General features: G+C 46.3%; 1 protein-coding gene across 2 annotated transcripts in view; it reads right to left on the reverse strand.

Moving 5' to 3' along the window:
• The window catches only part of LOC147673984 (uncharacterized), a 987,450-nt gene that overhangs the window by 705,563 nt on the left and 254,008 nt on the right, over nt 1-27,879 (reverse strand). For both annotated transcript variants that reach the window (XM_086945069.1, XM_086945070.1), the window contains exon 3: nt 10,903-11,029. In XM_086945069.1, coding sequence (XP_086801195.1) covers nt 10,903-11,029 — 127 coding nt within the window. The remainder of the gene's footprint in view (nt 1-10,902; nt 11,030-27,879) is intronic.

Genomic DNA, 27,879 nt, shown 5'->3' on the forward strand with positions numbered 1-27,879 from the left:
CGTGTCTGACCGTGGGTGCGCTGCTGATCCTTGGAGCGGTGCCCGGCCTGGAGTTATCAGGGCATACATCGGAGGCGATACCCTCGAGGAGCGGCCGCCATCTTGGGCCATCCTGTGAGCCACGGAGCCGTCGGCCGGGTGGCGACTGGCGGGCAAGGAGGAGACTCTACGGAGGCTGGCCGCGATCGGCAGGAACTGGGAGGCGCTGCTTGGGCCTCGCACGGCGGAGACCCCAGACACGAGGAAGGCGGACCTGGCCAGCCCGACACCTGCAGGAGGCGCTGCAGTGTCCTGGGAGATCGTTGTAGAGGCGGTGGATGGAGCTTTGGGCCTCGGGGGCTAGATCGGGCCCCGGTGAGGAGGACAGGAGGTGCCTGACACGGACGGGGGCTGCGTGTGATGGGTTCCCCTGCGGTCGCCTGGAGGTGACCGTTGCTGGCTCGTTGGTAGCGTGTCCTGAACTGTGCCTGGCGCTCCGTGAGCCCTGTAAGATTGGGGACGGTCGCTTTGAGTGTGGCCCCAGTGGTTGGTTGCTCATCGAGGCCGAGTGTGGGCTATACCCGGATGTCTGGATCGCCCTGTGTCGCTGCATCGGCCTGGGCCCCCCCGTTGGGTCAGTGAGTGTGATACTGCCCGCTCCCAATAGGCGGAGAAGCACCCCGGGTCAGGGTCGAGAGCGGCGAGCGACAGTGGGACATTGCCATCTTGAGCCGGGCGCCCATCGCGGCGACGGTGGGGAGGAGGGCGCCTGCTGAGGCCCTGCCGGTGGCCGCCTGACAGTGTAGATCTGTGGAACCTTGTGTGACCGGTGACCAGTCTGGACGGGGGGGGGGCGCCTGAGTGAGGGGCCCTGGGGCGCTTGAACACGCGGGCTCGGTGCGGCACTGGGCCGGCGCATGTGACTGTGGATTCCGGCCCCATGCCCATTGACCATGGGGTCTTCTGATCCTCTGGCCCTGGTCTGTGGCTAACAATACTTGGGCCACCAGTAGGGTTCATATCCCGTGCGCGCTAGCAACGAGCCATGACACGAGGAGGAGCCGGAGGAGGACAGGGTAAACAGGGGCCCATGGACAAATATACTGGGGCGGCCGGATATGGTGGCCCCTCGGTGCCCGCTCCGGACAATGCAGCGTTGCTTGCTGCAATCACACAATCGAGGGACATGCTCGACGCAAAGATAGGGGCTGTTGGGGCGGACGTCACCCTTCTCCGACAGGACTTGAGGAATGCGGTAGAGCGTATTACAAGTGCGGAGACCCGAATATCGGCGTTGAAGATGATGTGTCTACCCTTAAACGGAAGGTCGCAGACATGGAGAAAGTACAGAAGGGCCTAGTCCTGAGGGCGGAGGATGTGGAAGGACGGGCCCGATGCAACAACCTGCACTTTGTTGGCTTTCCGGAGGGGGGCAGTGCGGAGACCTTCATAGCGCAGTGGCTGGCGGGCTGGATCCCGACAGATGCTCTGTCTGGGTGATTCGTGGTGGAGAGAGCCCACCGGGCGCTGGTGCAGAAGCCTCCGGTCGGAGCGCGCCCGAGACGATCATTGCCAAATTCCTGAATTACGCGGATCGGGACGCTATCCTGCGACAGGCGAGACTTAAGGGCACTCTCACACACGACAACGCTACCATCATGATCTTTTCGGACTATACGAGGCTGGTGCAGCAGCAGCGCCAATCCTTCCACGCGGCCAAGGCCCGTCTCCGGGATCTGAAGCTCCAGTATGCACTACTCTTCCCGGCGCGGCTGCGAGTCGTTTATAAGTCCCGCACATTGTTCTTTGATACACCAGTAGAAGTGTTTCAGTGGACGGATGAGAAGGTCAAAATTCGGCTCAACATTGCCAGGGACGGAGAGTCGGACTCTTCCTCGAGTGGGTTTGCCAGGGAGGGCTTGCGGAGTCAGTGTCAGAGCCGTAGAGGATCGCGATCAAGCAGGAGCTCGCGCTCGGGCTCGGTCAACCCGACACAGGACCAGCAATCTGAAGTGCCTTGATGACAGCGAGACATGAACGCTGCTTAATGATTATGTTCTTAGTGGAAGCCCAGGTGCACAGTAAACACGGGCTGGGAGCCCGTCCTGTTCAGCATGGGAGGGTGGGAGTAATGGCCTAGTTACTATGGGTGGTTACTTGAGGATCCATTGGAGGATGCGGCGCTTGCTCCCCTGTTGGGGGCTTGGTTGTCATTCGTCCGTGACAGGTACTTCCATGTTTGGGAGGTGCGGGTGGGGGGTGGTCGGGGGGAAGGGAGTTCGTGGGAAGTTTGGGAGGGGGGGCCTTGCTTGTGTGCGCTATGTTGCCTGTTGACTGCCATGTACCATTGCTGGTTGCTAGAACTGATAGTCCTAAATTTGTAGTATTGCTCAGATGTCGATTGTTAGGGAGGAAGGGCGGGTAGGCCCCGGATCACTACGAGTCATGAGTTGGAATGTGAGAGGGATGCTAGACAAAATTAAGCGGGGTGCTGTATTTCAATATGCCAGGCAGGTGGGGTGGATGTTCTTCTGTTGCAGGAAACCCACTTGCTAGGCACCAAAGCACTGTGCCTGCAGGGCTCAGGTTACACACAAAAGTACCACTCCGGCTTCACGATGTGCTCTAGGGGGGTGGCGGTCCTTATACACCGCAGGGTGCCATATACCCATAAGCGCGCCTGGACAGACACACAAGGTAGATACGTGGTGGTGCAGGAGGAGATAGGCAGGGACAGGGAGACCTTTGGTAGCATCTACGCCCCACCACCGCTCCAGTGGCCACTGGTTGAAAGGATCATGTCCCTGTGGGGTGAAATTCCGGACTCTTTGTCTATTGTAGGGGGGGACTGGAATGATGTTGCAAGTAAAGGCTGGGATGGGTGCGGAGGGGGGCGGTGGGTCAGGATCTGGGGAGTGAGGGCACCGTTACCAAACTGTCAGCATTGATCACAGGGCTGGACTGGCTAGATGCTTGGCGGCACAAACACGTTGCGCGCAGGGAACACACATATTTCTCTGCGGCGCGGGATTCGTTCTCCTGGCTTTATTACGTGCTTATCCCTAGGGGATCTGCCTCTCGCATAGCCTCGGCCGAAATCTTACCGCGGGCCCTGTCGGATCACTCGCCGGTGCTGGCCGTGCTGCACGTGGGCCCGGCTAAGCAGCCGTTTCGGTGGCGGATGTCGACCTGGCACCTGCACCAAGATAAATACGCAGCGCACCTTACAGTTGAAATAGATCATTATCTGTCTGCAAATAAAGGGTCAGTTGATTCACCGTCTCCCCTCTGGGAGGCCTTGAAGCCTACAATGCGAGGAGTGGACATATCCTGGTTTGCGGCGGCGAAAAGAGAGAGACGTCAGGACTTAGTGAGACGGGAGGCAGAACTGACAGCCATGGAACACAGAGCCAGAGAGGCTGATGGCGGGCTGGCACGGCGACAGCTGGCCCTGCTGCAGCAACAGCACGCTTCGGTCTTGCTGGTTGGCGACCTGTAGTCGGGTTTATCAGTGGGGCGATAAGTCCTGCAAAATGTTACACCGCCTTTGCCAGGGCATCATGCATGCCCAGCAGCTGCCTCGGATAACTACCCCGGAGGGGGAGCCCATGCTAGATCCAGTGGAGATTGCGGAGAGTTTCGCCGGGTATTACGAGGCCCTCTATGCCCTTCGGAAGTGCTTGGAGGCTGATACCGTTCAGCGGTTTATTGATGATCTCCTGCCGAGAGCCGTCTCGGATGAGGTGAGGGATCTGCTGGATCAGCCCCTGACTGATACAGAATTCGGCGCCGCCCTGAGCGAATTGAGCCCGGGCAAGGCGCCGGGCCCCAACGGATTCCCAAGCGAATTCTTTCGGAGATTTTCGGTTCAACTGGGCCCGCTTCTTCGACTGGTTGTTGAGGAATCACGCGAGAGTGGTTCGCTCCGCCGGACTGGCGTCATGCTGAGGTGGTGGTGTTTGTGAAGCCTGGGAGGCCCCCAGAGGATCACGCGTCCTACCGCCCAATATCGCTCCTGAACATAGAGATTAAAATTTTGGCGAAGGCTCTTGCCACTAGGCTCAAGCCGCATGTTTCGGATCAGATACATCCGGATCAGGCCGGGTTCATGTCGCAGCGGGCTGCCAGCCACAACATCAGGCGGGCTCAAGTAGCGGTGTCGGCTTGGAGGGACCTGGGGGAGCCGGCCGCGTTCTTGGCAGACATGGACAGGGCCTTTGATTCCCTCAGGTGGACGTATCTCTTTGCCCTGCTGAGCCGATTGAATCTCGGCCCGCGGTTTTTAGCGTACGTTTGCTTGTTGTACACGGGTCTCACGGCATCGGTGCGTGTCGGGGGGCGGTGTCTCGCTCGTTCCCAGTCAGGAGGGGAACGTGACAGGGCTGGCCCCTCTCCCCATATCTATTTGAACTCGCCATGGAGCCCCTGGCGGCGTGGGTGCGCATCGATGCTCAACTCAGAGGTTTCCGATGGGCGCCGGGGCTTACCGACAAAATAGCGCTATACGCTGATGACGTCCTGTTTTTCCTTACTGCCCTGGATCGCTCAGGCCCGCGACTACTGCGCATTTTGCTGATTTTTGGTGAGACCTCTGGCCTGTACATGAATCCGGGCAAATCCACGCTGTGGCTGTTGGGTGACCAGCGGAGCGTTGGGGACTGGGCATCGGGCTTCCGGCTGGAGACGGATGGTGTGAAGTACCTGGGAGACTTTCTATCCGAAGATGCGGCTCTATCCCGGGAGCGCAACATCACCCCAGTGTGGGATCGGGTACGCGAGGATCTGAAGGTCTGGGCGCGGATGCCGTTATCTATACTCGGGCGGTCTGCGATTTTTAAAATGGTGGCGCTCCCACGCCTGGTGTACCAATTACAGAATCATCCACATGTGCTTCCCCCACGCTGGTTTCGGCAGCTTAATTCAGCTCTGAGAGTTTTTTGTGGGAGGAGGGCGTGGCCCGAGTGGCTCTACGGACGTGCTTTTTGTCAACTTACAGCGGTGGTCTGGCTACGTCGGACGTGCTCTCGTACTATCAGGTGGCGCATCTTCTGGTGTTTCGTTATGCACCAATTATGTTGCCCAATTACACACTGCTTCCTGGAATCCGGCCACAATTCCAGAAACTATTCTAACCTGGGCTGTGCCAATTCTGTACAGCAACAATGCAATCAATATCAGCAATGGGCCTGATTCTTGCATAAGTGACTAGGTCTGGGCCGATTGTGTATAAACAGAAACAGATGGCAGGAGCTGGGGCACTTATGTATGAATCACAAACAATCTCCCCAGATTCTCTTGTCACACAGCAATCTCCCCAGATTAGCTGATATTAATGTCTACTCTAGGCCAGCACAGTACGGTGCCACCTCCCCAACCTTAGATGCCTTGACAAATTTTATCTGCACACTTGAGGGGGACATACATCTTATAAACGGTGGGGATTTTAATTGTCACTATGAGCCCCTTAATGGTATGGCGCAAGTTTTAAGTAGTGATGAGGACATAGCAGGGTCAATTCCCCCACCCAATATGTATCCCACTAGAAGTTGGACACCCCTAGTTCTGCAGTTAACAACCCTAACCTTGACTCACTCCTTAAGGGCATGTAATGGGCGATTTAGTGGAGATAGTCCGGGGCATCCCACCTTTCAGTTAGGTGATGTACTATCAACAATTGACTATCTAATGCTTAGTTTGGAGGTCTGGCATAATGTGGTTGATTTTAGAGTTAACCTACTCCCTGAAAGCAATCACAACCAGCTAATTATGAATCTGGACTTCCAGCTGGCAGGAGTGGGTACATCTGGAGAGCCTGTGCAATGCAATAACTTGGAAGTTGCTCAAGGATGGAGACGGATTAGGTGGGCAAAAATCAATCAGTCGGGGAGGAGCTACGACAGCAAGCAAGATGGTCGCATAGCTTCCCGGCTCCGCTGACCCCCGTCTCTCGCTCGAAGATCCTGTCGTATATCCTGGTTTCTCGCCCCATACCCGGGTGCATGAATTACTCTGCGAACTGATGGCGCAATCCAGAGGATTTTCCGACATGGTGGAGTGGAGTTAGGTTGAGGTTTAATTTGAGGCCTAGCCCAGTCTGGAAGCCGGGGTCTCAAGTTTTGGTCTAGCCGGGTCCTAGTTGAACAACAGCGGACCGGGGAGAGCGGCAGGGTCCGGTCCACGGAACTTCCGACATTTTTATTATTGATTTGCTGCAGATCTGCTGCCTGGAATTGTACCGGAGGTGCGGAGACGAGTGATGCCCGAGGTGGTGTGTGTGGGGGTCCGAGACCCGGGGGCCTGGCGTTCGTAGCACCGGTGCCGTTGGATCGGAAACTTGGTGCGCACTAACGCCTACTGACGATCGGTCCCTCACGGTTCATTCCTGCTCCGCCTAATCTTACCCCGGGGAAGGAGCCTCTCCGTGGGGGTCAATATGCTTGATGCTATGCGAAACCCGGCGGAGCGGGTCCAGTGCGGCCCGTCATTGTGGTCAGTGATGGCGGCCCTTGAGGCACTTCAGGCGACTATGAAGACCCAGGCCTGGAATCTGATGTTGGCGGTGGACGGACTTAGAGGATCGGGACCGGACTCTGTCTTGCTGCCCGAGACCCGGTGGCCTGTTCCTTTCCCTATTGCTACCCCAGCGATGCCATTTGACCCGTTGCTTGGAGCTTTCTATGCCCCTACAGAAGTGGAACGGTTCGAACATGTGGAGATTGGCGTTGCACCTACAAAGTCGGAATCTTTGGAACTGCAATTGGCGGAACATTTCACTGCTTTTCCCGATTTGGAGACGTTTGCTCGTAATTGTGATCTGTGTGGGACTGTGTCGCACCCCCTTCTCAGCTGGTCCATCAAGATGGCGGATGGGATAGTGCCTGGTCTTATAGTCGGGAAAGGGCATCGTTGGACTCGAGCGTCTACTTTGGGACTTGCCATCCTTTCTTCGACTAATAGACTTTGTCTCGACAACTTCTGTTTGACCTTTGACAATTTTACGGTGGGGCGCTCTTTATCGGAGGAGATCAGCAAATTTGATCGATGGGGCCAAGGCTGAGACTGTTGTTTGAGGTTTCAAAATATTGATTTATCGGTAACGGGACTGTTTTATTTGGTTACCGGAGTCCGGGGCGGGATTTCTGGTTTCCTCTGATGTACTGTTTTATTGTGGTCCCCTTGATTGTGTTAACATTGCGGGGGATTCTTCGTTAAAGATGGGGGGAGAGTCCGGGAATGCGTATGACACAGCCCTCCTCCATTTCCCCTTTTTGGGCAGGGTTTTAGTCCCTTCTTTCTTTCCCTTTTCTTTTTTTCCCTTTGTTCTTCTATATTTCGGGTTCATTCACGGGGCGACAGGCACGCTGCTAGGGGGGTAGGCCGTAGTCATCTGCAGGGGTGCATGGTGGGGGGTCGGAGGGGGGGAATTTTGTTTTTACTATTTGTTTCTATGGCCTTTTTTCTTCTTATCTTTCTTCGCCTTTTCTTTTGCTTCTTCTTTTTCGGGTCAGAGTAGTAGGTCTATTCCTTTGTCAATTGTTGACTTTTTATCTGTGCCTATACTTTCACAGTACTTCAGTACCATCGGGCGGGCGCTCTACTGGTGCAAAATTAATTGTATGCTTGTTGATCCTGAATCGTATGCCTCAGCGCCACTGTTTTGAATGATATCGACCTAACTGTGGAATTCCTACTGTTTGCACCTTTGTGATATTGTAAGGCACCTGATCCTTCTATCTTATATTATAAAATGGAACCTTTATTATCCTGCTATTGGTATAGTATGCTATGCTGCCAGTTTTAATTGAAGTCGTGCTGTATTCGCCTCCCGGAAGGCCGAGTCTGGTTCTAATTGCTTGATTGAAATGATATTGATTAGCGGCCAGCCCTGGTGGTTGTAGGCCCATACTTGTAACTGGTTGAAGTATCAATAAAGGTTTTCAACAAAAAAAACAAAAAAAAATCAATCAGTCCCCAGAAATTCTGTCTAAGCTTTATAGACGTATTATTCTCCTGCTGGAGAAGGCTGGCGGCACTATGGAGAATAGATTCAGGCCCCAATTGTAAATTTGGGGAAATACATCTGAAAATGGTCCAGATTCTAGGAGAATTATTTTTTTAATAGCACTCCACAAAAACAGAAATCTGGTACTGATAAAAATACATGATATGGCAGGGATTGCAGGGTAGCAAAAAAGGCTCTGCTGTTTGCACTCAAGGGTAACAATAAGGATTGTATCAGGATTGTATCAATGAAGCAAGGGCTGATTTTAGGAGAATAATTAAACAAGCCAAACTAGATTGGGAGGAAGAGAGATGGCAGGCCATTAAGACTGCATTAAGACTGCCTTAGATGCTAAGGATAGTAGATAGTAGATCTTTCTGGAATCTGGTCCATACCGGTAAAACCGAAGGCAGGACCAATTTTGACCCTAACATTGATGAACAATCCTGGTATTTATATTTTAAAGAATTGTATTCTGGTTTGTGCCTTGTCACGAATTATAGAAATGCACCACAATATCATTTTAACTTAGAATTGATACAAGAAATACCTCCATTTAATATGGATGAGGTATTATCAGCTCTAGCAAATTTGCAGCCGAACAAGGCACCCGGTTTGGACAGGATCCCAGGGGATTTGTTCATAAACGAGCGAACAATATGGGCACCATACTTATTATTGCTCTTTAATAAAATACTTTATGGCCTTCCAGTACCGTCGACATGGGTAGGGGTGGAGATCGTCCCTATTTTTAAAAAAGGGTCACCGATTGAGCCTGTGAATTACAGGCCAATCAGTCTTATTGATGTTACCCAGAAATTCTATGGAAGGATACTGCTGGGCAGATTACAGAAGTGGATAGAAGACAGAGATATCTTAACTCCATTACATGCAGGATTTAGATCTAAAATTTCAACTACAGACCAATTGTTCAGGCTCCAGTTAATTTATTGCAAGCACGTAGTTTTGGAGGGGGGGACCCTGTATCTTACATTTGTGGATTTGAAGTCGGCGTTTGACATGGTGGACCGTGACCAGATGTGGAACATCCTTCTGGACATGAGGGTTCCGCCATATCTTTGTTACCAACTTAAACGCCTCCACTAGTATACATATGCCAGGGTGAGATACGGGAAGAATGGTCTATTAACAGCGCCTTTTCCTGTTGGAAAGGGGGTCAGGCAAGGCTGTGTATTGGCCCGACCCTCTTTTCTTTATTTTTAAATGGTCTAATTGATGATCTGCTTGCCGCTAAGGACCTGGACGCTCCAAGAATATCGTCATCTAAATTTCCCGCACTAACGTTCGCAGACGATACCCTGCTCCTCTCAAAGTCATCAATGGGGATGCAGAGGGTGTTGAATGAGTTTGCCCAGTTCTGCAAAAAGCGAAAACTGGTAGTTAACATTAATAAAACAAAATATATGGTATTTAATGCCACTACCACTAATTCCCCACATCCTTTGATGGATGATAGACCACTAGAGCAAGTTAAATTATTTGACTATCTGGGCTTAACATTAAATGATAAGATGGGATGGGGCACCCAAATTGGGAAGGATAACCTGAACCTGACCCAGGCAATAGGGGGACTATGAAAGTGCATAAGTCTTGTGTGGCAAAGACCATAAGCCCGCTGCTTGAGATTTATAAAGTCCAAGCTAGGTCTGCTGCTCTTTACGGGGCAGAGTTATGGGGTCATTGTTCCCCTAATGCCTTATCACTCACTGAAAATAAGTTTATCAGAAGTATTTTAGCTCTTCCACTAAGTACGCCCCTTGTGCCGCTACGAATGGATCTGGATATTCTCCCAATAGAGGACTTAACTTCGGCAAGACCGCTGTTATACTTGCGGCGGGTGTGGAGCACACCCGAGTTGAGGCACCATAGGGATGAATTGAAAGCGGTTCTGTTACTATTGGGGGCTGTGGGTCGTATACCCTGGCTGTCATTCGTCAGGGACTCCTTTCCTGCTATGGGTAGGGAGGACTTATGGACTACCCCCGAGGAATCATGTCTAGCTACTTCTAAAAGTCAACTAGCTAACGCCGTGAAAGCCCATAAACTTGCTAGTTTAATCCAAGGAGTAGCATTGACCAGTTTAACGTACGGGTTCCGTGATTTTAAGTCACTGTATCAATTTGAACACGTTTTAGACCAGATCCAACCGCCTCTAGCTAGGTAGTTGTATCTGCAATTCAGATATGGGACAATCCCGCTCTATGCAGTAACCAATAAGTGGGCTGGGGGTTTAAAGTCTCTTTGCCCAGGATTTATGGTGGAGGAGGAAACTGTGACCCATGTAATGTTATTTTGCCCAGCATATAAGTTGACTAGGGCCAAAGGGATCGTCCAGCTGTGCAGAAATATGGGCACTAGAAATTATCGAGACTGTCTAAGGATCCTAAAATCTGATACTGCATTAGTATATGTGGTGGCGTGTCCAAAATTTCTTTTTGCTAAGTGGCTTAAACGTATATTTTTGTAAATAAAAGCAATTTAACCACTAGCCGCTACTTTTCTGGGATGTAAATGGGATGTAAATGTTACCTCATTAACCTGAGATGCATTTTTATTAATTCTTGCTAACTTTTTAAAAGTTTTTATATGATCTCAATCCTAAATTATGTTTTATATGAACTTTTCATTATTAGAACTGATCCCTTTGTTATCTTATTTTGATTTGTGTGTAAATCACTTGAGTCAATAACATAATGATACTGCAAAATCCCTTATGCTGTTACCAATCATATTCTACTTTATTACCAAAAGTTTTATATGTGCTTTTATGGCTGAAACAATCGCAATAAAGTTTGTTGAACAAATAACTTATTTCAAGACAACCATTCACTTCTACGTTTGCTACAAAGTACTTAGAGAACAAGTAAAGGATGGAGATGAGGACTGCTCCTTGTCCTTACCCATTGAAAAGATATTTTTGTGAATTTCCTTCATGACATCCTTGTAAAGCTGTTTCTGCCAGGTTTCCAATCTCTTCCACTCTTCTTCATAAAAGTAGGCAGCAACATCACTGAATGTAATTGATACCTGAAATCAATGCAAACAAAGCATTATCTTTAAATCTCTTACCAGGAGGCATATGCTGAGGTGGTTAATATTAATTGAAAAAAACCTCAATTATCTGTGGATTTTAAATCCTGCAAAGTTACCATCCAGCCTGCTGTTATCATAGACACCCCTACACAAACTACTAGATGATCTGTCCGATGAGAATTTCATTTTACAACTTGTTTCGAATTTCAAGCAAGAGAAGCTGTTGTGTAGTTCCTATAGTACCCATGCAGGACCTGCACGTTTGGATAAACTGTGGGTTTGGTGGCAGACTGGTTCTGAGGACCCCCACCGAGAAAGTTAGCCTGTTTGCATTAGCTAGCTCGCAGTGCCACTAGTGTCGCCTCTTATCGGGGAGAGAATAGTTTCTGGCAACCTTAGACCATGACAGCCCTGCATCCTCAGGATCGTTGAAACAATGTACTACTTTTCGCCCAGTCATTCATGCTCACTTAGTTTATCTCAGAGATACACAGAATGAACAGTCTGGGCGTTTCAATAAGGATTTATTGAACAGTTGTTATTCTTGTATAGAATATATGAGTTGCAATGACCATTAGGCAGTAGCAGAGATATATGATTAGCAGTACAGTGAATAAAAAAAGGATAGTACAGTTCTACCTTCTTGCAATAAGCATGAATTACATTAATATGAAATGCATGATAAAAGTGTGTGTGCTCCTACGATGCCTACCTAGATGTACCTAAGTGTACCTAGCATGTGAGTAGGTGTGAAGCCAAGAATACCTCTAGGATTTAGTCAAACCCCATTACCTGAAGTGTGAGAATGTAGGAGCCTGTCCTGGTCTCGAGTTGGACACCCCGCGAGGGATGTTCAGACCACTCTCAGCTCGAGCATCTGCATGTAGGAGCCTCAGCGTCTCTGGTCAGTGTGGCGGCCTGGAAGTCTCTGTTCCCTCTAACTAACACTAGTAAGAGGTGCTATATTTATACAGAAAGTATCTAGGGCTCCTTTGTCCCTTGTTGCTTGTGTTAGCGATTGTTGGAGTTGAGGATGACCTACGGAATGAACCATGTACGAAGATATGGGGAGAAAGGTGGTGTAGCTCCAGCCTGGTTTCTAAGAAGGCTTATGAATATTAATTCATACTGTGTGAGTCTATTGATGGAGTTACAGGTCTCTATTGTTCAGGAGAAAACCCTCCTTCTGCACCCAAGACTAGAACTAGGTAAAGGTTCAATCCTAAAAGGCTAGTTGCAGTGTAGTGTAGGGGAGGTAATGTAGGTGAAGGGGTATGATGATACCCGGGCCTATATTAGGGTACCTATATGAAACATAACAAAACACATAAAGGATGCCATCAACATCCTATGTGAGGTATTCTTACCTTTTGCCCCTTGCATTAAAGGAAAAGAAATAAACACAGACACTGCAGGTAAAAAAAAATGTCATTCTAACACTTACACACATCTGAAAAAATGGCATAAAACAAGGGTTGTGCATTACAGAACCATTTGTGAGAAGGACGCTGCTGACTGGAGAGAAATAACTTAAAAGATAACCTCATAAGACCAAACTCAGGCATGAAAAAGCAGTATACAGCTCCTGTGAGGTACTTCCGAGCACTTATACTAAACGTAAGATTGGGGACATGCTGCCACAATCTAATGAGGAAGTATGAAGGGGCAAACAAGGAAATAACTTGCAAGTATAAAATTATAGGTCAAGGATCCTCTAAATCATTCGACAAAACTACTAGCCAAGCTTGGGTGTGAGCACCAAGTGTCAACGTCTAAGCATCATAAGAAACACAAAAAGCATGTAAACAGAGAAGGGACAGGAAAAACAACGTAAGCTCTATTAATTACCATTGTGTAAATGGGCTTGACTTGCTAGTGCTTTCACAAGACTTCCCCATTCTAGCATGCCATAATAGCGTTTCCATTCCCTGTCTATTGTGCCTTAGGAACAATTAGACGGGAATTTAACATTTTAAGTTTCACTTTAGCTGACTGTCCTGGGACAGTTATGAAGTAAAAATGAACAAGCATTGGCTAAGCCAAAATGTCTCGCTTAAGCAAGATCTATTGGCTTCGTGAGTGTTTGACTACACATGTTGCACAGCACATCTGCTGTGCAATATGGTTGAAAGTACAGAAAATAATAGCACTATGACACTGTTGCGTCATAGGCGCTTTTATTTTCTCTTATAGAAGCAGTGCTTTTCATAATGGCTAAAATAAAATCTAGAACAAGCCAACAGAGATTGTATAGGAGAGACCTATAGGCTTTGCTAATGCTTGTTTTAGTCTTGCTGATCATTCAACCCACACAATCACATTGAAACCGCCAATGCTAACCCCGGAGCTAGAAAATGAGGAAGTCTGCGGCCCACGCAGGAGGCCCCCATAGGAGGGAGGCTCGGAGGCCACCTTAGTGCTACATTAGGGTACTACTGAGTCATTTACGGTGCGTCAGTGGGCGGGGGGGCAGGTATAACTACCTCTCTCGCCCAGCTAGCGATCCTTTTCACGCCGAGGATCACTCCTGTTGATCGCACAGTTCCTACAGCGTTTCCACTCACACTCAGAGTACGTCATAAACCGATGACACATGGACTCTAAGCAGAGCACTGAAAAAATTGCAACATAAAACAGAACACCAACGTAGAAGAAAGACCATCGCAGATATGGAAAATTGGAAAACACGTCAAATTATTTTAAAGCAAATTCATTACAGTTAAATTACATACGAAACAGTACTACATTTTCAAATTCAGAATAAATTCAGATTCATGACATTTCGATGTAACAGAGAGTGCATTACAGCTTATTATTATTATAATAGTTAAGTTTATAAAGCGCTCAGCTACCCGTAGGTTTTCCGGTGCTAATACCAAAAAGATGAGGGGGGAGAGGCAGAAGAGGACTGTTAGATGTTGAATAACCAAGTTTTTACCTGTCTGCAAAAACTAAGGTAGTTGTGTTCAGTTCGTAACTGGAGGGGAAGAGAGTTCCAGAGAGAGGGGGCAAGCCAGGCGAAAGAGCGGCCACCCATTCTGGCTTTTTTAATTCTGGGAACTGAAAATAAGTATTGGCTAGAAGAACGAAGATTGCGAGGGGGACAGTATTTTTGTACCAAGGAATTAAGGTAAGGTGGAGCTAGGCCTGTATTTATTCTGTGCATGATGCAGAGGGCTTTGAATTTTGTCCGGTTTTCGATAAGAAGCCAATGCAAAGTGCGTAGAGAATTGGAGGTAGGGGATGTGGCGGGTAATTTGCAGAGTAGTCGTGCTGCCATATTCTGGACAGTCTGCAGTTTACGGATCACCTCTTTCCCTGCTCCCGGGAAAAGGATGTTCCCGTAATCCAGTCTAGAGGTGATTAAGGCCTGGACTACGGTTTTCTGAGTGTCTAGGGGAAGCATCCATAAGATTTTACGCAACCATTTAATGATATTGATGCAAGTGGAAGAGGTTTTGATCACATGGTTCTTCATGGATAGTTGGTCGTCAAAAATGACGCCGAGGTTGCGTGCTGTTTTAGACGGGGTGGGCAAAGTGCCCATTTGAGAGGGCCAGTGTTGGGTCCCCATAGGGTGGTGTTATGACCAAACAGAAGAAGTTCTGTTTTGCCCCCGTTCAATTGCAGTTTGTTGTCTAACATCCTGGCTGCGATGTTGCTCAATCCTGTACAGAGGGAAGAGGAAGAAGAGTGAGAATCAGAGGAAAGAGAGTAGATGATCTGGGTATCATCGGCGTACGAGTAGATAGTGAGCCCAGCTTGCTCCGCAATAGTCGCCAAAGGTCTTAAATATAAATTGAAGAGCAAGGGGCTCAAGATGGAACCCTGCGGAACACCGTACGCCGAAGTGAGGGTTTGAGAGACAGATGAGGAGGAGAAAACCTGAAAGGTGCGATAAGAAAGAAAGCTAATAAACCAGTTGAGTGCTGTGCCGGTGATGCCAGAAGATCTAAGGGCGTTAATGAGAATGGGGTGGGAAACCGTATCAAATGCGGCACTCAAATCAAGAAAAATGAGTGCCACGGTTTCCCCCCTATCTACTGAGGAACGGATGTTTTCGGAGACGCCTAGTAGAGTGGTTTCAGTTGAGAAACCAGATCTGAAACCGGATTGAGATGGATGTAAGATTCCACTCGCTTCAACATGGGTAGACATTTGGGAATTGATGTGTTTTTCCATGATTTTAGAAAGAACCGGAAGAAGGGAAATAGGGCGAAAATTAGATGGGATGTTAGGGTCAGCATTTGCCTTTTTTAGTAGAGGCACTATCATTGCGTGTTTCCATGCAGAAGGTACTGTAGCTTCTCTAAGAGAGGCATTGAGAAGATCCAGAATAAGTGCAAGGGAAGAATTGTCCAACCTTTTTAATATTTGGGGGGAAGAGGTATAGAGGGATAGAGCTTATCTATTCTTTTCAACTAAAATATACATTTTAAAACTACACCGTACTTAAGCGGTACTCAGTGTATTGTAAAACAGCTACCGCATTTTCGCTACCTGCGCTTCTGCGTCTCAACCCCATCTTTCACATCACTGATGTGTACATTACATTTTTCTATGCGCTGGCTATCGTATACACCATACACCCCATGAAAAACAAGACACAAAGGTGCAAGCAATATGAAAGGAGCAGCAGACAGGAGAGTGTGTGTGGGGGGGAGAACTAATACCTCAATCACATCAGGAAAAGCAGAGGGGCACAGATTAACTTTAATCAATGTGTGCTTACTCCCTGCTTCACCAAAGGAACTGGAAACTATGTGTGGTATGCACTGGCCAATTATGTAGCTGGTGATGCAGCAAAGCTCCCCAACCAACCCTCAAAGTCATCTCACTTGACTCAGGAGCAATTTATTTTTACTCATCGGTGGGGCCCATAGCACCGCGAGTCACACATTCACACACCACACTGCCCCTAAATCATTCAAAAAGAAGGCGAGCTGCTGGATAGCGGGGTACCTTTTTAACTTAAATTCTATATTCTATACATTATATACATTTCAAAAAATCATTTAACTTGTTATAAGGAAAACAAAACATCAAGATACTCCACTATTTAATCGATGGACCAACTAGTAGAAGTTAGTTGATGGCGATTAAGACCAGCTCAATCACAGTATTCCTATAACTTTTAACATTACATTTTGTCATGACTTTTATTCTAATAAAAGAAAAACAGACTCCAGTTCATATTTATAATAGTTTATCTACTATGATTTAGGAAATAAATTAAACATATTCTATTAGACGAGCATAAATTTAAGCATTTATTTAGCACTTTAAATAAATAAAATTTAGAAAAGCATATTACCAATCTGTCATAAGTGAATGACAGAGCTGCATTAAACAGGTTCCCAAGCTGACTGTCTTTCTATTCTGCTCAACGTCTCCCTTCCAACATAAAATCTCTGCAATCGATCATCTTCTTTGCCCCATCAAAGATAAAGTCCAAAAATATTTCAAAGTCTTTTGCACCATAAAAATCGTTCAAACCGACAGCATGTTGTGGTGCTAAATAAAATCCATGGAACCAATTTTTTCACTCCTTCGCACAAGCTCTTTTATATCCTTTTTCCTAACTATCTAACTCAAATTTGAAACATTTAGGGTCCATAATCATTTCTTATTGATCCATTAGAGGGGTGGTGATGATCACCTCATATCCTCCTTGTTCAAACCAGTTCAAAATTTGCCATGACACCCTCAAGGCTCTCGCATGATTTCATACTTAATGTTTGTACTTGTCGTTCAATCCTTGTATCATTTTGTTCATAATAAAGATTATTTGACTTCCTTTCCCAGGCTTTTAGATGCAAGCATCCTTTGACACATCTCCCTTTCATAGGCCAAGCCGACCTTGACATCTCTCGCTCTGAGCAAAGGCCGTTCACTCACACTTCTTATAAACACTGCGCATGCATGGGGGCTATCTTTCGGAGTTCTTTTTCTCGTTTCACTTAATCAGCCATTTTCAGACTAGGCCGCGCAGGCCTTGTAGTGTAGTTCCTATATTCCCAATAGGCTCTGCGCATTGGAATAACATAAACAGCAGTGTAGACGTAGGACTGAGGTCATCTAGGTCTCTACTGACTATGGTAGACTTAATTAGTTTTGCCAGCTAGCTCAGAGGTCACTAGAAACTTTCTCGAATGTTCAGGAAAGGGTTAACCAGCCTGATTTAGACAAGAAGGGATTAGTTTCTGACAACTGCATAAACATGGCAACTTTTGCTCCCTCAGAATAAAGATTGTATCTCTAGAGTTGTGTGAAAACAATAGACAGCTATTTCACTCAGTCAATCGTGCATGCTTAGTTTCACTAGAGTGCAGAGAAATAAAGAGACAGGCGTTTTCAATAAAAGGTGTTATTTTATTGAGCAGTCTTCTTTCTCATGCAAGAGAAATGAATTGCCACAATTGCAATACTTATCATAAAGTAAAGTGCGTACAGTAAAAGTAGTATTATGAAATAATACTGTAAAAGCATTGATATGGTTTCTTAGCCATATGATACTTCAAAATGGATAAAATATATACATACATAAAAACATAGACTAACTAACTCAACTGGTGCTTCTAAGATACGCCTACCCCGGTGTACCTGACCTAAGCCTAATACGTGGGAAGGAGTAAGTAAGTTGCAGTTTTAAGTTAAGTTAGGTTTTTTGCCAAGTATCGAAATCAAGAATTCTCTCTAAGGTTTTAATCATCTCCGTATCTTGGTTATAGAATGAAGGAGGTCTTGTATCTCGCTTCTCAGGACTCGATCTCCCAGCAACCCGCGAGGGTGACTTGGGAACACCGGAGCTGGATTTCTCGGCGTGAGAAAAGGCAGCTTCTCCAGCGCGTCAAAAAAGGGAGGGGCGGCTTCCTTCGGCTCTGGCAACAGCTGGGCTCTCGGACAAGTAGAACGTCGCTCTGCTCCCCACCACCGTGTGTTTGCTTAAGGCAACATTAGTATATTTATACCTGAAAGGTGCCGGGTTTGACGTAAGGTTGGACATAACACATCACTAAGAACTAACAGTTCTTTCTGGACTCCTGGAGTTCTTGTGCAAATCAAAACAAAAGCAGGGGGAATTCCCGGGCTGCTGGAAGCTTGGTTTGTTTAAAGAACGCGTTGTGCTTTCTAGGAGTCTATGGGAGTAGCCTTGCCGGGCTTTGGACTGCATGGGCTATTACTAAATATGGATATGATTCTTATGCCTTTATAAGGATACTATTTATTATAACCACATACGGGCATGAATAGGGAATATCGAATTAGGGTCCTAGATAGAAATATAACACCCACTCCACGTATTAATGTCCATCATTACTAAAAAATAAGCAATATTAAACATACGTTGCATGAGTGTTTTCCAACCCACCCCAAAATACATAATTGCATTTGAAATGGTGTATGGTTTTTACACGAAAATGAGTATTGGTTTATGTTTTTTCAAGCAAGATTATCATTCAGTTAAATGCATATATATCAGCTGAATGAATTGCGAAAATTACACATGAAATGGCTCTGTATACAGAAGAGAAGGTCAAGACCATTTAATCACATATTATTTATACGATAATGTACATGTGCTAGAGGCTGAGGTAAAATATTGTCTCTAAAAATAGAAGCTCTGTTCTCTAAGAATAGTTCTACTTTAAGCAAAGTACCATGTGCCGGAAAAAATTGTAAATATTTTGATTTAAAAGAAAAAATAATTTCGCTTTCAGGGAAAAAATAGTTCCAAATGTTTTCAGTTGCTTTGTTTAACATAACTGAAGGCCAAATTCAGAGTTCAGGGAACGCTGTGTGCTTGTTTTTTTTTTTTTTTTTATTATTCTCGTTGTTCAGGGGAGAACATCATATCAGACAGGCTTGCAAAAAATTGGTCTACAACATCAGGTGAAAGTTCGACCAAGTTTAAAAATACTGAAACTGTGCAGTTCTGTGCGTGATTGCTATCATCGATGTTTGGATCAGCAATGCTCACAGAAGTTTGTACCTGTTTGGTGCGCTTTCCTCTCGTACTTCACCGCCACCTACTCGTAGTGGTGAAGTCTCAACGAATGCCGTCATCAGAATAGGTAGCCGCTGGGGACAACACGTTGCATGAGTCGTTACCGGACAAAGTAAAGTTTCTATATCCATTGGTACTGCTGATGGTAGTGTAAGACAGACGTCCAACACGCATTCTTCTCCGCATAGCAGACATCGAAGCACAGGTAAGATGCAATCCTGACAGATTGGTCTGAATGAAAGAAACCAAGTTGTACTCAGATCTCTTAGCCTGGCCAATCCGAGGACCTTAGTGATACGGTCTCGGTATCGAATTGCTAGGATCGTTTCTTCCATCGTTGCTGGGGTCTTGTCTGTGGATTGGCTTGCCATATCGGAGCAGAAGGAACAAAAATAAAATTCCTGCTATGAGTCGAAAAAATTAAAGGTATTCCGCCAAAGACAGAATGGACAAAATTCGGGAAGATGCCCAGAACTGTATCAAATGGTGTTAACAGTCCCTAAGAAATTGTCTTAAATACATGTGCGATGCCACTGGTATCAGACATGTTTAAAATTTGACTTAACATTTCTGCGAAATGCACGGGGCAATTTGTCGATAAAAGGGTATGTATCTCTGATGTTGTCCCTGCGACTTGCAAATCATACATTTCTTTGGATGAGGTCAAAGGCACAGTTGTCTGTAAAATAATAGACTTCATTCTGCTTAAAGTATCAATTCGAATAGAAGAGATATTCACATAAGGTCATATTGCCGCCTCCATGTCTGGGTTGCTGTTTGGATACAATACTTGCATACAGCAAACAACCCTGGAAGTAACAGTAACGAGATAGCATTCTCCTGGCACCATTCCACAACAGCTGTGGTCAGTTATTACAACGTAGCTACCGTTGGAGAGTTGTCTGAAGAATGGTTCTATCTGTGTTGGAGGAGTGCCTTGCAGGTGACATGAAAGGTTATTTGAAGACCCTTCGCAGGCTCCATGCAAGTTAATACCTTGACACAGAAGTGTACCGCTTAGTGATGTTTTACAATTATTGCCACTAAGGAATACCTCCTTTTTCCCTTCACTATAACATTTGTGTGTGTAAGGTAAATCCCAGGTTGATTTGATGTAACCTTTACCCAACCTTTCATACTGGCCTGCTGGTATATATTCTTGGCAATATTTAAACTGGAAAGTTGTTATCGGAATTGTAATTGTTCCGTGTATTATCCATTCAATGACAGGTCTCTTTGACATTGTCAATGGTAATCTCTCAAGTTTTTCAATGCTCAGAATCGTATAATCTGCTCCTTTTTGTGCCAAACGGATTTGTTTATCAGTAAGGTTAAAGAAAGAAAATAATGATGTTATGTTGATTAGACGCCATGGCATGTAGCCTGAACGTAGGTTTTGCAACGTCCAGCCAAGCTGTACAATAGAACGTAATTGGGACTGACCATGTTGTAACATTAGCAAGTCTTGTTCTATTATATGAAAGGCAGATGATACACTACTGTCCAGTGAATATATTCTGGAAGACAGAGTCGTTAACCCATTGTCCACAACAGAAAGTGATTTTTCCAAATTTATACGATCAATTTCTCATATTTTTTCTGCTGTTTCAATTTGCATTACTTTCCAAGCTTCGTTGTATGCAGCGTATATACCGGCCGCTATGAAACGTTTTTGGCGCCTTTTGCGAGGTCCCATTATGAAATCTCGCAAGTCAGCACCTTCTTTAAGTAAAGTCAAGTGTTGCTTAATGTCAGCCAGTGTGGATTTCTGTAGCCACTCAAGGCATAATTTCCCTACACTGTATGTTGTAACTATCCCTGGATGTTGTCTCTGGAAATATCTTGGATCTGGCCTGGTCATTTTGAACCCCTGTCTTTTGTTCAGGAATCTATCTTGACAGTTGTTTGTGTCTGTGGGCCAGATCAACCATTTTTTCCAATCAGGATTTGTTCTGTTTTGGTGAAAAATATGGGATACGTCTATTTACAGTAGTACTATTGCCATCAGGTATGGGCTTCGGAGTAGACGGTTTATTTAAGTCTTTTATCTTAGCTAAACCAAGACAAGTAGTTTGTTAAATGGTATCATTCAGGAATATTATTTGTTCTGGGATCATGCAGGCTCTAAATAATGATTCTAGACATTGTACCTGTCAGTCTTTTGTTCCCCAGATGGTTTTTGTTTCAATGTTGTTTTTCCAAAATTCAAAAGCAAATGTTGACATTTTGTCATAAAATTCTTCAGAATAAATCAGTTAAGTATTTGTCAACATTGTTTTCATCCCTGTCTTATTTAACATTTTAAAATAAAACGTTTCTGGATCACTGTTGTTAAACCCTGAGAAGTATGGAAATTTCTCAAAAAATGTCTTCGAGCTTCCTTTTGGTGGAGTTGGACAATGTTCCCAGTGATTATAAGTAAACACATTTCTAGGTTGCGCTGATTTATGCAAATAGTGATGACCATAGTGATTGTAACAGTATCATTCTTCAATATTTGATGAACCCTGTAAGTAATCATGTTCTGTAAATTTAGCTGACATTACTAAATCTGACATCATATTATTAATATTTTCAAAGTCCCAATCATCAGAAAAAGAACGTGGTATCACAAAGTCACTTAAGGAAACCTTAAACTTGTGTGGATACTTTACGAGCTCAATCGGGCCATAAATATCATAGTCAGTTCTGTCCCATGCAATACCCCCAGGTATTGGGTTGGCTGTGATGTTCACTGATGATAGTTCTCTTTTCTCGATGTGAGAGTATATGTGAGACTTTAGGACCAAGTTGATGTTCTGACTTGCTGTGTCCATTGTACTATATTTTCCATCAATGAATCTACCCAAACATAAAACCATGACGAGCCAAAGCAGGAGGAAAAGTACACCTAACACAGTCCAAAATTCAATCCATGGTGAAATCAGATATGTTTCTTTTAGTTGGTGAAAAAGCTCGGTCATTTTTTCTTTGAAAGGTTTTGTTGCTATCTTGTCTCCCTGTTCACTGGGATCATCGGAAAAGTCATCAAAGTTGATAAAATAGCCAGATGCAGTTCTGTCAATTGGTGGGATTGCTTCCGGATTTCCATTGATCTTTGCATTTTCTTTTGTTACATGTGTACATTCTGATGCTACATCGTTGTAGATTGGTGTATCATCATAAATTGCTGCAATTTGGGTTTCAAGAGGCACAAGTTCCATGGCTTTGTTGCATAGTCCTTTTTTAGGTTTCGGCTGCAAAAAGCTGCTGCAAGCAGCTTTTGCAGGAGAAATCTATTGAGTTACAGTATGTGGCTCTGGAACCCGCCCTCTGTTTCATTGGCTAGCTCCATAAATGGAGGCTAGCCATTGGAACAGAGAGGCGTCCGTCATGGCCGGACCAGATTCGGGGGCGTTCCCGAGAATTTTTGGCTACGTCATGCAACGTCAGCCAAAAGACGGGAACGCCCCCGAATCTGGTCCGGCCGGGCCGTGCTTGCTGCTGTCCTGCCTTCCTCCGTGTCCCTCCTCCCGCCGTCCCCCCCGCCCCCCTCCCACCGATGAGCAAGGCAGAACTGCCGCGAGGACGTGAGATCTTTATGTGTGGGGAGCAGGGCTCGAGCTCCGAGAAGCATGTCCTGCGTTTGAAAGATGTCTATAAAACAGCCCAGTGTGTGTCTGTAAAGGTGGATTTATGGCCCCGGGCGAGTGTCCTCTCCTCTCCTCCCATAAACGCTTCCTGCATGTGCTGCGTGTGTTGGGTGAGGCAGGAGGGGGCGCAGCGCAGTGTGGCTGCCTGCTCCCCATTGTCAGGCAGCGCCGGGAGTGTGGAGAGACCTGCTGCTGCTTGCTGTTGCTCACGTCTGGGAAGATGATCCACGTGTGTGTCCCTTGCTTCCCTATAAGCTAGAAGACGTCTTTTTGGTAAGAAGCCACCCGTAGACAGTGCCAACTGCAAAGGAGTGCTCCGAATACGAGGCAGGGTAGAACGAATGCTGCCACACCAAAAACCCGAAGAAAACCCTGTATCCCGGTGATTTGCAGCTGTGCATCTTTTTACAAGGCAGTGGTGTCGCACAGGATTGTAAACGAAGGGCGACCAAACGTACTGACATAACTATGACAACCACCAAAGAGGATGACACGAGTCTGACCACGAGGCATTTGGAGGGAGCAGCCCTCGGCTCGCAGGATTAATCACACGAGGGACTTTTTTTGTAAACTAGAACCATTCGTGTGTTTGAGCCTGGTAATGTAAACGGGAGCCCCCAGCCTCCACCCGCTCTTGCAGCTGAGGAGCCCGAGGCTGCGAGGAAGGAATCCCCTCTTAGCTCCTTCGTGTAACCTAAACCTAAATTGTCTTTAGTCTGAGGCGACAGAGTGCTTCGAGCTATAGCGCCTGGGGAATAGAGCGCGAGGCGGGCGGGGTCAGCATTCTCGCAGGCACTAGCCGTGTCACTGGAGGAACGGTGTGTGAACACAATTGAAACTTCACACTACAGAGGAAGGTTCCTTACTTCAAGAGATGTGGGAGAACCTCACAGGGATGCTAGGCCCGGTGTCAACTAAAGGGGCGCAGAGGTAATAATGGTGCTGGGAAGAGGCGTCCACAGACGCGGGGCACCCGGGGTCTGTGATTGACGGCAGCGGGTTGGTGTTTCAAGTGTCTGGGAATGGTTCAGCTCCACTCACATACTTCGGGGCATATTAGCAAGAAGCTCGTTAAAATTATAGCAGTTTTAGCGGCAGTTTCGATAATTTTAACGCGCTTGTTGCTAATATGCGCCAGTGTTTTTAATTTTGTAGAGGGAATAATTCCAATAGTATATAGTGAAGGCTTTTTCTAGCGGTACATACCGCAGCTCAGTCGCTTCTAAGCACCCACAGACAGCTGTTATTAGGCAAATGACATAGCCGGCTGGACCCCCTGCTCATGTGTTGTCCACTTCACGAATAGGAGTGAAAATATCTGGCCTGTGGAAGTCCTCTAGTGAATGGTCAGCTGGAGGGCCTGAGGGGGGGAGGAGCGTGAATACGTGAACGTAATTAACACTTAGGAAGCCATCAATGTTTTGTGTATGGCAAATGCAACCTCTGTATATTGGGGGGAGGGGGGGTATTCAAGGTACCCCTCTTTTAAGAATCTTCTTAGAAGTGATCCATAATGAAGGGATCCTTAAAGAAAGGACCCTTGAAGGAGTCCCGATAGAAGGGGTCCATCCGGAATAGTGCAGGGCCCATATAGAGCAGAGCCGCTGTTGAAAGGACCCCTGTAGGAGGGGCCCCACGAAGAAGAATTACCTCTTGAGGTGAAAAGTGAGCAGGAGCCCGTGAACCTACAGCCTTTCTCCCACGTTAGAATCGGAGCCAGCACGGATTCCACGGGCAGCCTGCTTAGCTTGCCTCAAGCCCGCCCGCTTTCAGGCGCTCGCTCTTCAACTCGCTTCCCTGCTTCGAAATTACCATATTTGCAGAAAAGATGATGGCGCAAGTGTCAAAAACACATCTGCGCTGACAGAATGTTTTTTTTTTTCTTTTCACACTCGGTGCAGAGAACGAACCGCACACAAATGAAAAGCGTGCGAGTTGTGGCTTTGCTTTACACTCCGCGCTCATCTTCTTGACAAAGACTTTTCCCGAGAGGGAAAGCGTTCTGCATTAATCCCGGTCTGTTTTTCATTTACATATCTGTGGCAATTCAAGCAGTAACTGCTACAGCGAGGCACTCATGTGCAAGACACGCGCTTGGCTGTCTTTTGGGAAGTTTTATGAAAAATAGGGTTTGTAGTTTATTCAATTTTTAGCAAAGCTAAATGGGCTTATTTTCGGAAAAAAACTTGTTGTTTTCGTATATTCATCCCTTTACGGGATATTCTGGAGGCATCCAAAACAAGGGAAAAATCAGTAAGGAGAAGTCGAAGAAATATTGCTGAATACTAGTCAATAATGTGGGCTGTAGTGTCTCAGATTGAAAAATTTGGCAAGCCATATCATTTAAAATTACTGAACACAAAGTCAGTCAATGAAGCCAATTATGGGCCTTCGCCTGGCTAATGGCCCGCACCTCAGGGCGCTCCTAAGGAGGTATAGGCAGGGACATTGGAATTTTGCGGCACTGTAGGGCCAAATTATGTGGCAGGGTTGTTTAAATTATGTGGAAAAAATGGCAAATTATGCAGAATAATGCAACACTTTTTGTGATAGTATTACTTCGTTTGTAATTTTTGCTCATGGTAACACTGTCTGGGCAAAGATTTAACCAGGTTACTAACAATTTAACCCAGAAATACAGAAATAAGCAGTTGACAAATGACCAGTCTGCAAAGACTTACCACTATGTCGGAAGCTTGTTGCCACACTTTTAGTAACTTTTGGTCTGTTTGTACTAGAATCTTTTCTTTGTTAAAATCTGCAAATTATGCAGCAGTTGACGGATTTTGAGGCAAATGTGGCAAATCCACAATTATGCGAAAGACGCAGCAGCTGCATAGTCACATAATTCCAGTGGCCCTGGGCATAGGTTAATACTTAACATTTTATTGAAAATATAGTTATTCCTTCTAAAAAGGCACTTGTCTAGTGTGGCAGATGGGGCCTAGAGTCATGACTGACATCCACTGACTACAGTCTGAGGAACATGATTGGCTACCCCCACTCTCAATATTCCAGTTAGTGTGGAAATTGCTTTTATTTGTTGCTCCTGTAGCACCAGCATTCAGCAGTACACTGTTTCACAGTGCTTGGCACTCAGAGGCAGCTTTTTGGATGGGAAGAAATGAGGAAAAAAACACACCTCACAGCTTTTTATGGGCAGTTAAAGTTCTGTTCCATTCCGTTTCTCTCCTCCTCTCTCCTCTCCTCTCCCTTGTCGTTGTCTTTTCTTTGTTTTATTCCATCTATGCTTATTTTTCTTAGATTTTCTTACTTCTATTATGTTACCTAGTAGTCACTATCGAATTGTTGTGCATACAAGTTGTGGTACAGTTAGTAAATATCCTTGATTATGGGCTATATATGGAGTTATGGATAAAGTTAAACACTCCTAGATCTTCTGCGGTAGGATGGTAGTTAGTCGCGAGTGTGCTTATATTCGCGAGTGCGGCCAGTAGCATATTTTCTGTGACTTGCCTTCAGTAAGAAAGAGTTCGACGGTTGTGGCCTCTCACTGCTGCGGCCCAGCTCATGCACGCCTTCCGTGGAGAGCTCAATTTTTATCTGTACTCTAAAGAGGTGATAGGTTGATTGTGGCACTAGTGGTGCAATGAGTTCACCACAGAACCTGGAGCCGTGTTTGTGAATTGACATAGAGGCAGTCATGTGGGAGGTTTTATGGGTGCACTTGGGGGATCTTTCTCCCAGGATAGTCTGGCCTGTTTTGTCAAAGCTCTTCAGGCATGATGCATTTGACCTTCCATTCCACTGGGAGCCAGTGAAGTCATTTTAATGTAGTTTGGACACATACATAACTTAGCAGGCTGATTTGCAAACATCTAAATGGCACCCAAAACATAAACGTGATTAAAAAAAGGAATGTTAGAAAATGTTCTTTGGGGGACATATCTGTAGGCACACGTGAACTACTGCAGGATGGGTTTCTCTTTCAGTAAGAATAACAGGCAGCAATGTACACACTAAGGCCACAGAGACTCCTTTAGCCCACAGCACCCTAAAGATCTGTATCTGCAGAGAGGTCAAGACTAGTAGCTAAAATAAATTGCAAGGGTGGACAAAGATGAGCAAAGTAAAGGGGAAAAAGTAAAACAAAATACATGGAATTTGTGTCATTGCATGATTCGCACAGGCCCTGAAAATTCAGCTGTTACACTTTCCAACCAATGAACAGAGAGCTGGCCCAGTTGTCAACAGTTTCACTCTCAAGTAAAATCGGCATTTCCAGTCCACCCCTTACTAATTGAATGTCAAACATGGTTGGAAAAGAGGTCTTACATAATTTCTCGCGTGATTCATGAAGGGTTAAATCCCTGCCAGCCCTAATTTCCTCTGGTCACTTGCTTTCAAAAGGCTCGCTCCCAGCCCTGCCATTTCTCAGGCTGCCAGGCGGGAGGTATGGCTGGTGAAAGTTAATAGGCATGCTTGCCTTTCCTCGGCCTCCTGTCACTCTGCCTGCGAGTACCAGCCAGCCCCTGGGCTGACTTAGGGTAGAGGGGCAGGGGGCACATGTTTGCACGTCTCTGCTTTTACTAGCGTCACCCTGTAGTGGAGCCCGCGCACACAGGCCTTCTTTGTGCCTCTCGTAAAATAGCATGATGCAAAAATGCCCAACCTGGGTCCCCACGGTTAGAGAGACTCATTGTTCCGAGCAGTGAGCATGGACGCCAGCCAGAGCCGGGAAGCTGAGTTTTCGCACACAATACCTGTTCAGTCTGCTCCATGAATCCTGTCTGTGGATTGTTGTTTCCATGGATGTGGGGAACAGGTAATGGCGGGAGTGTTTAACCATTGTGTTTCCAAGGCCTCCACCACCGCTAAAGGCACAGTCTGCACAAAGCATGTTAAAGCACCACAACCATATTCCAGTTCCTGCAAGGAAGATGACAAACGAGGGTGATTCTGGCAGGGGCATCCACTGTGGACCACCACCCACGAGCACGACACATCTCCAAAACACATGTCACAGTGCAGTACATGGTATAGGCCAATTCTACTACAGTACCTGCTTCAGTGCACACTTGCACTGAGAGCAACTGCTGTGCTGTGACAGCTGTGTGGGCAGATGGCTGTGAGAGCTGTGTGGGCTGTGAGAGCTGTGTGGGCTGTGTGGGCTGTGAGAGCTGTGTGGGCTGTGAGAGCTGTGAGAGCTGTGTGGGTTGTGTGGGCTGTGAGAGCTGTGTGGG

Source organism: Lissotriton vulgaris, chromosome 12 (genome assembly GCF_964263255.1).
Source record: "Lissotriton vulgaris chromosome 12, aLisVul1.2, whole genome shotgun sequence".
NCBI lineage: Eukaryota > Metazoa > Chordata > Amphibia > Caudata > Salamandridae > Lissotriton > Lissotriton vulgaris.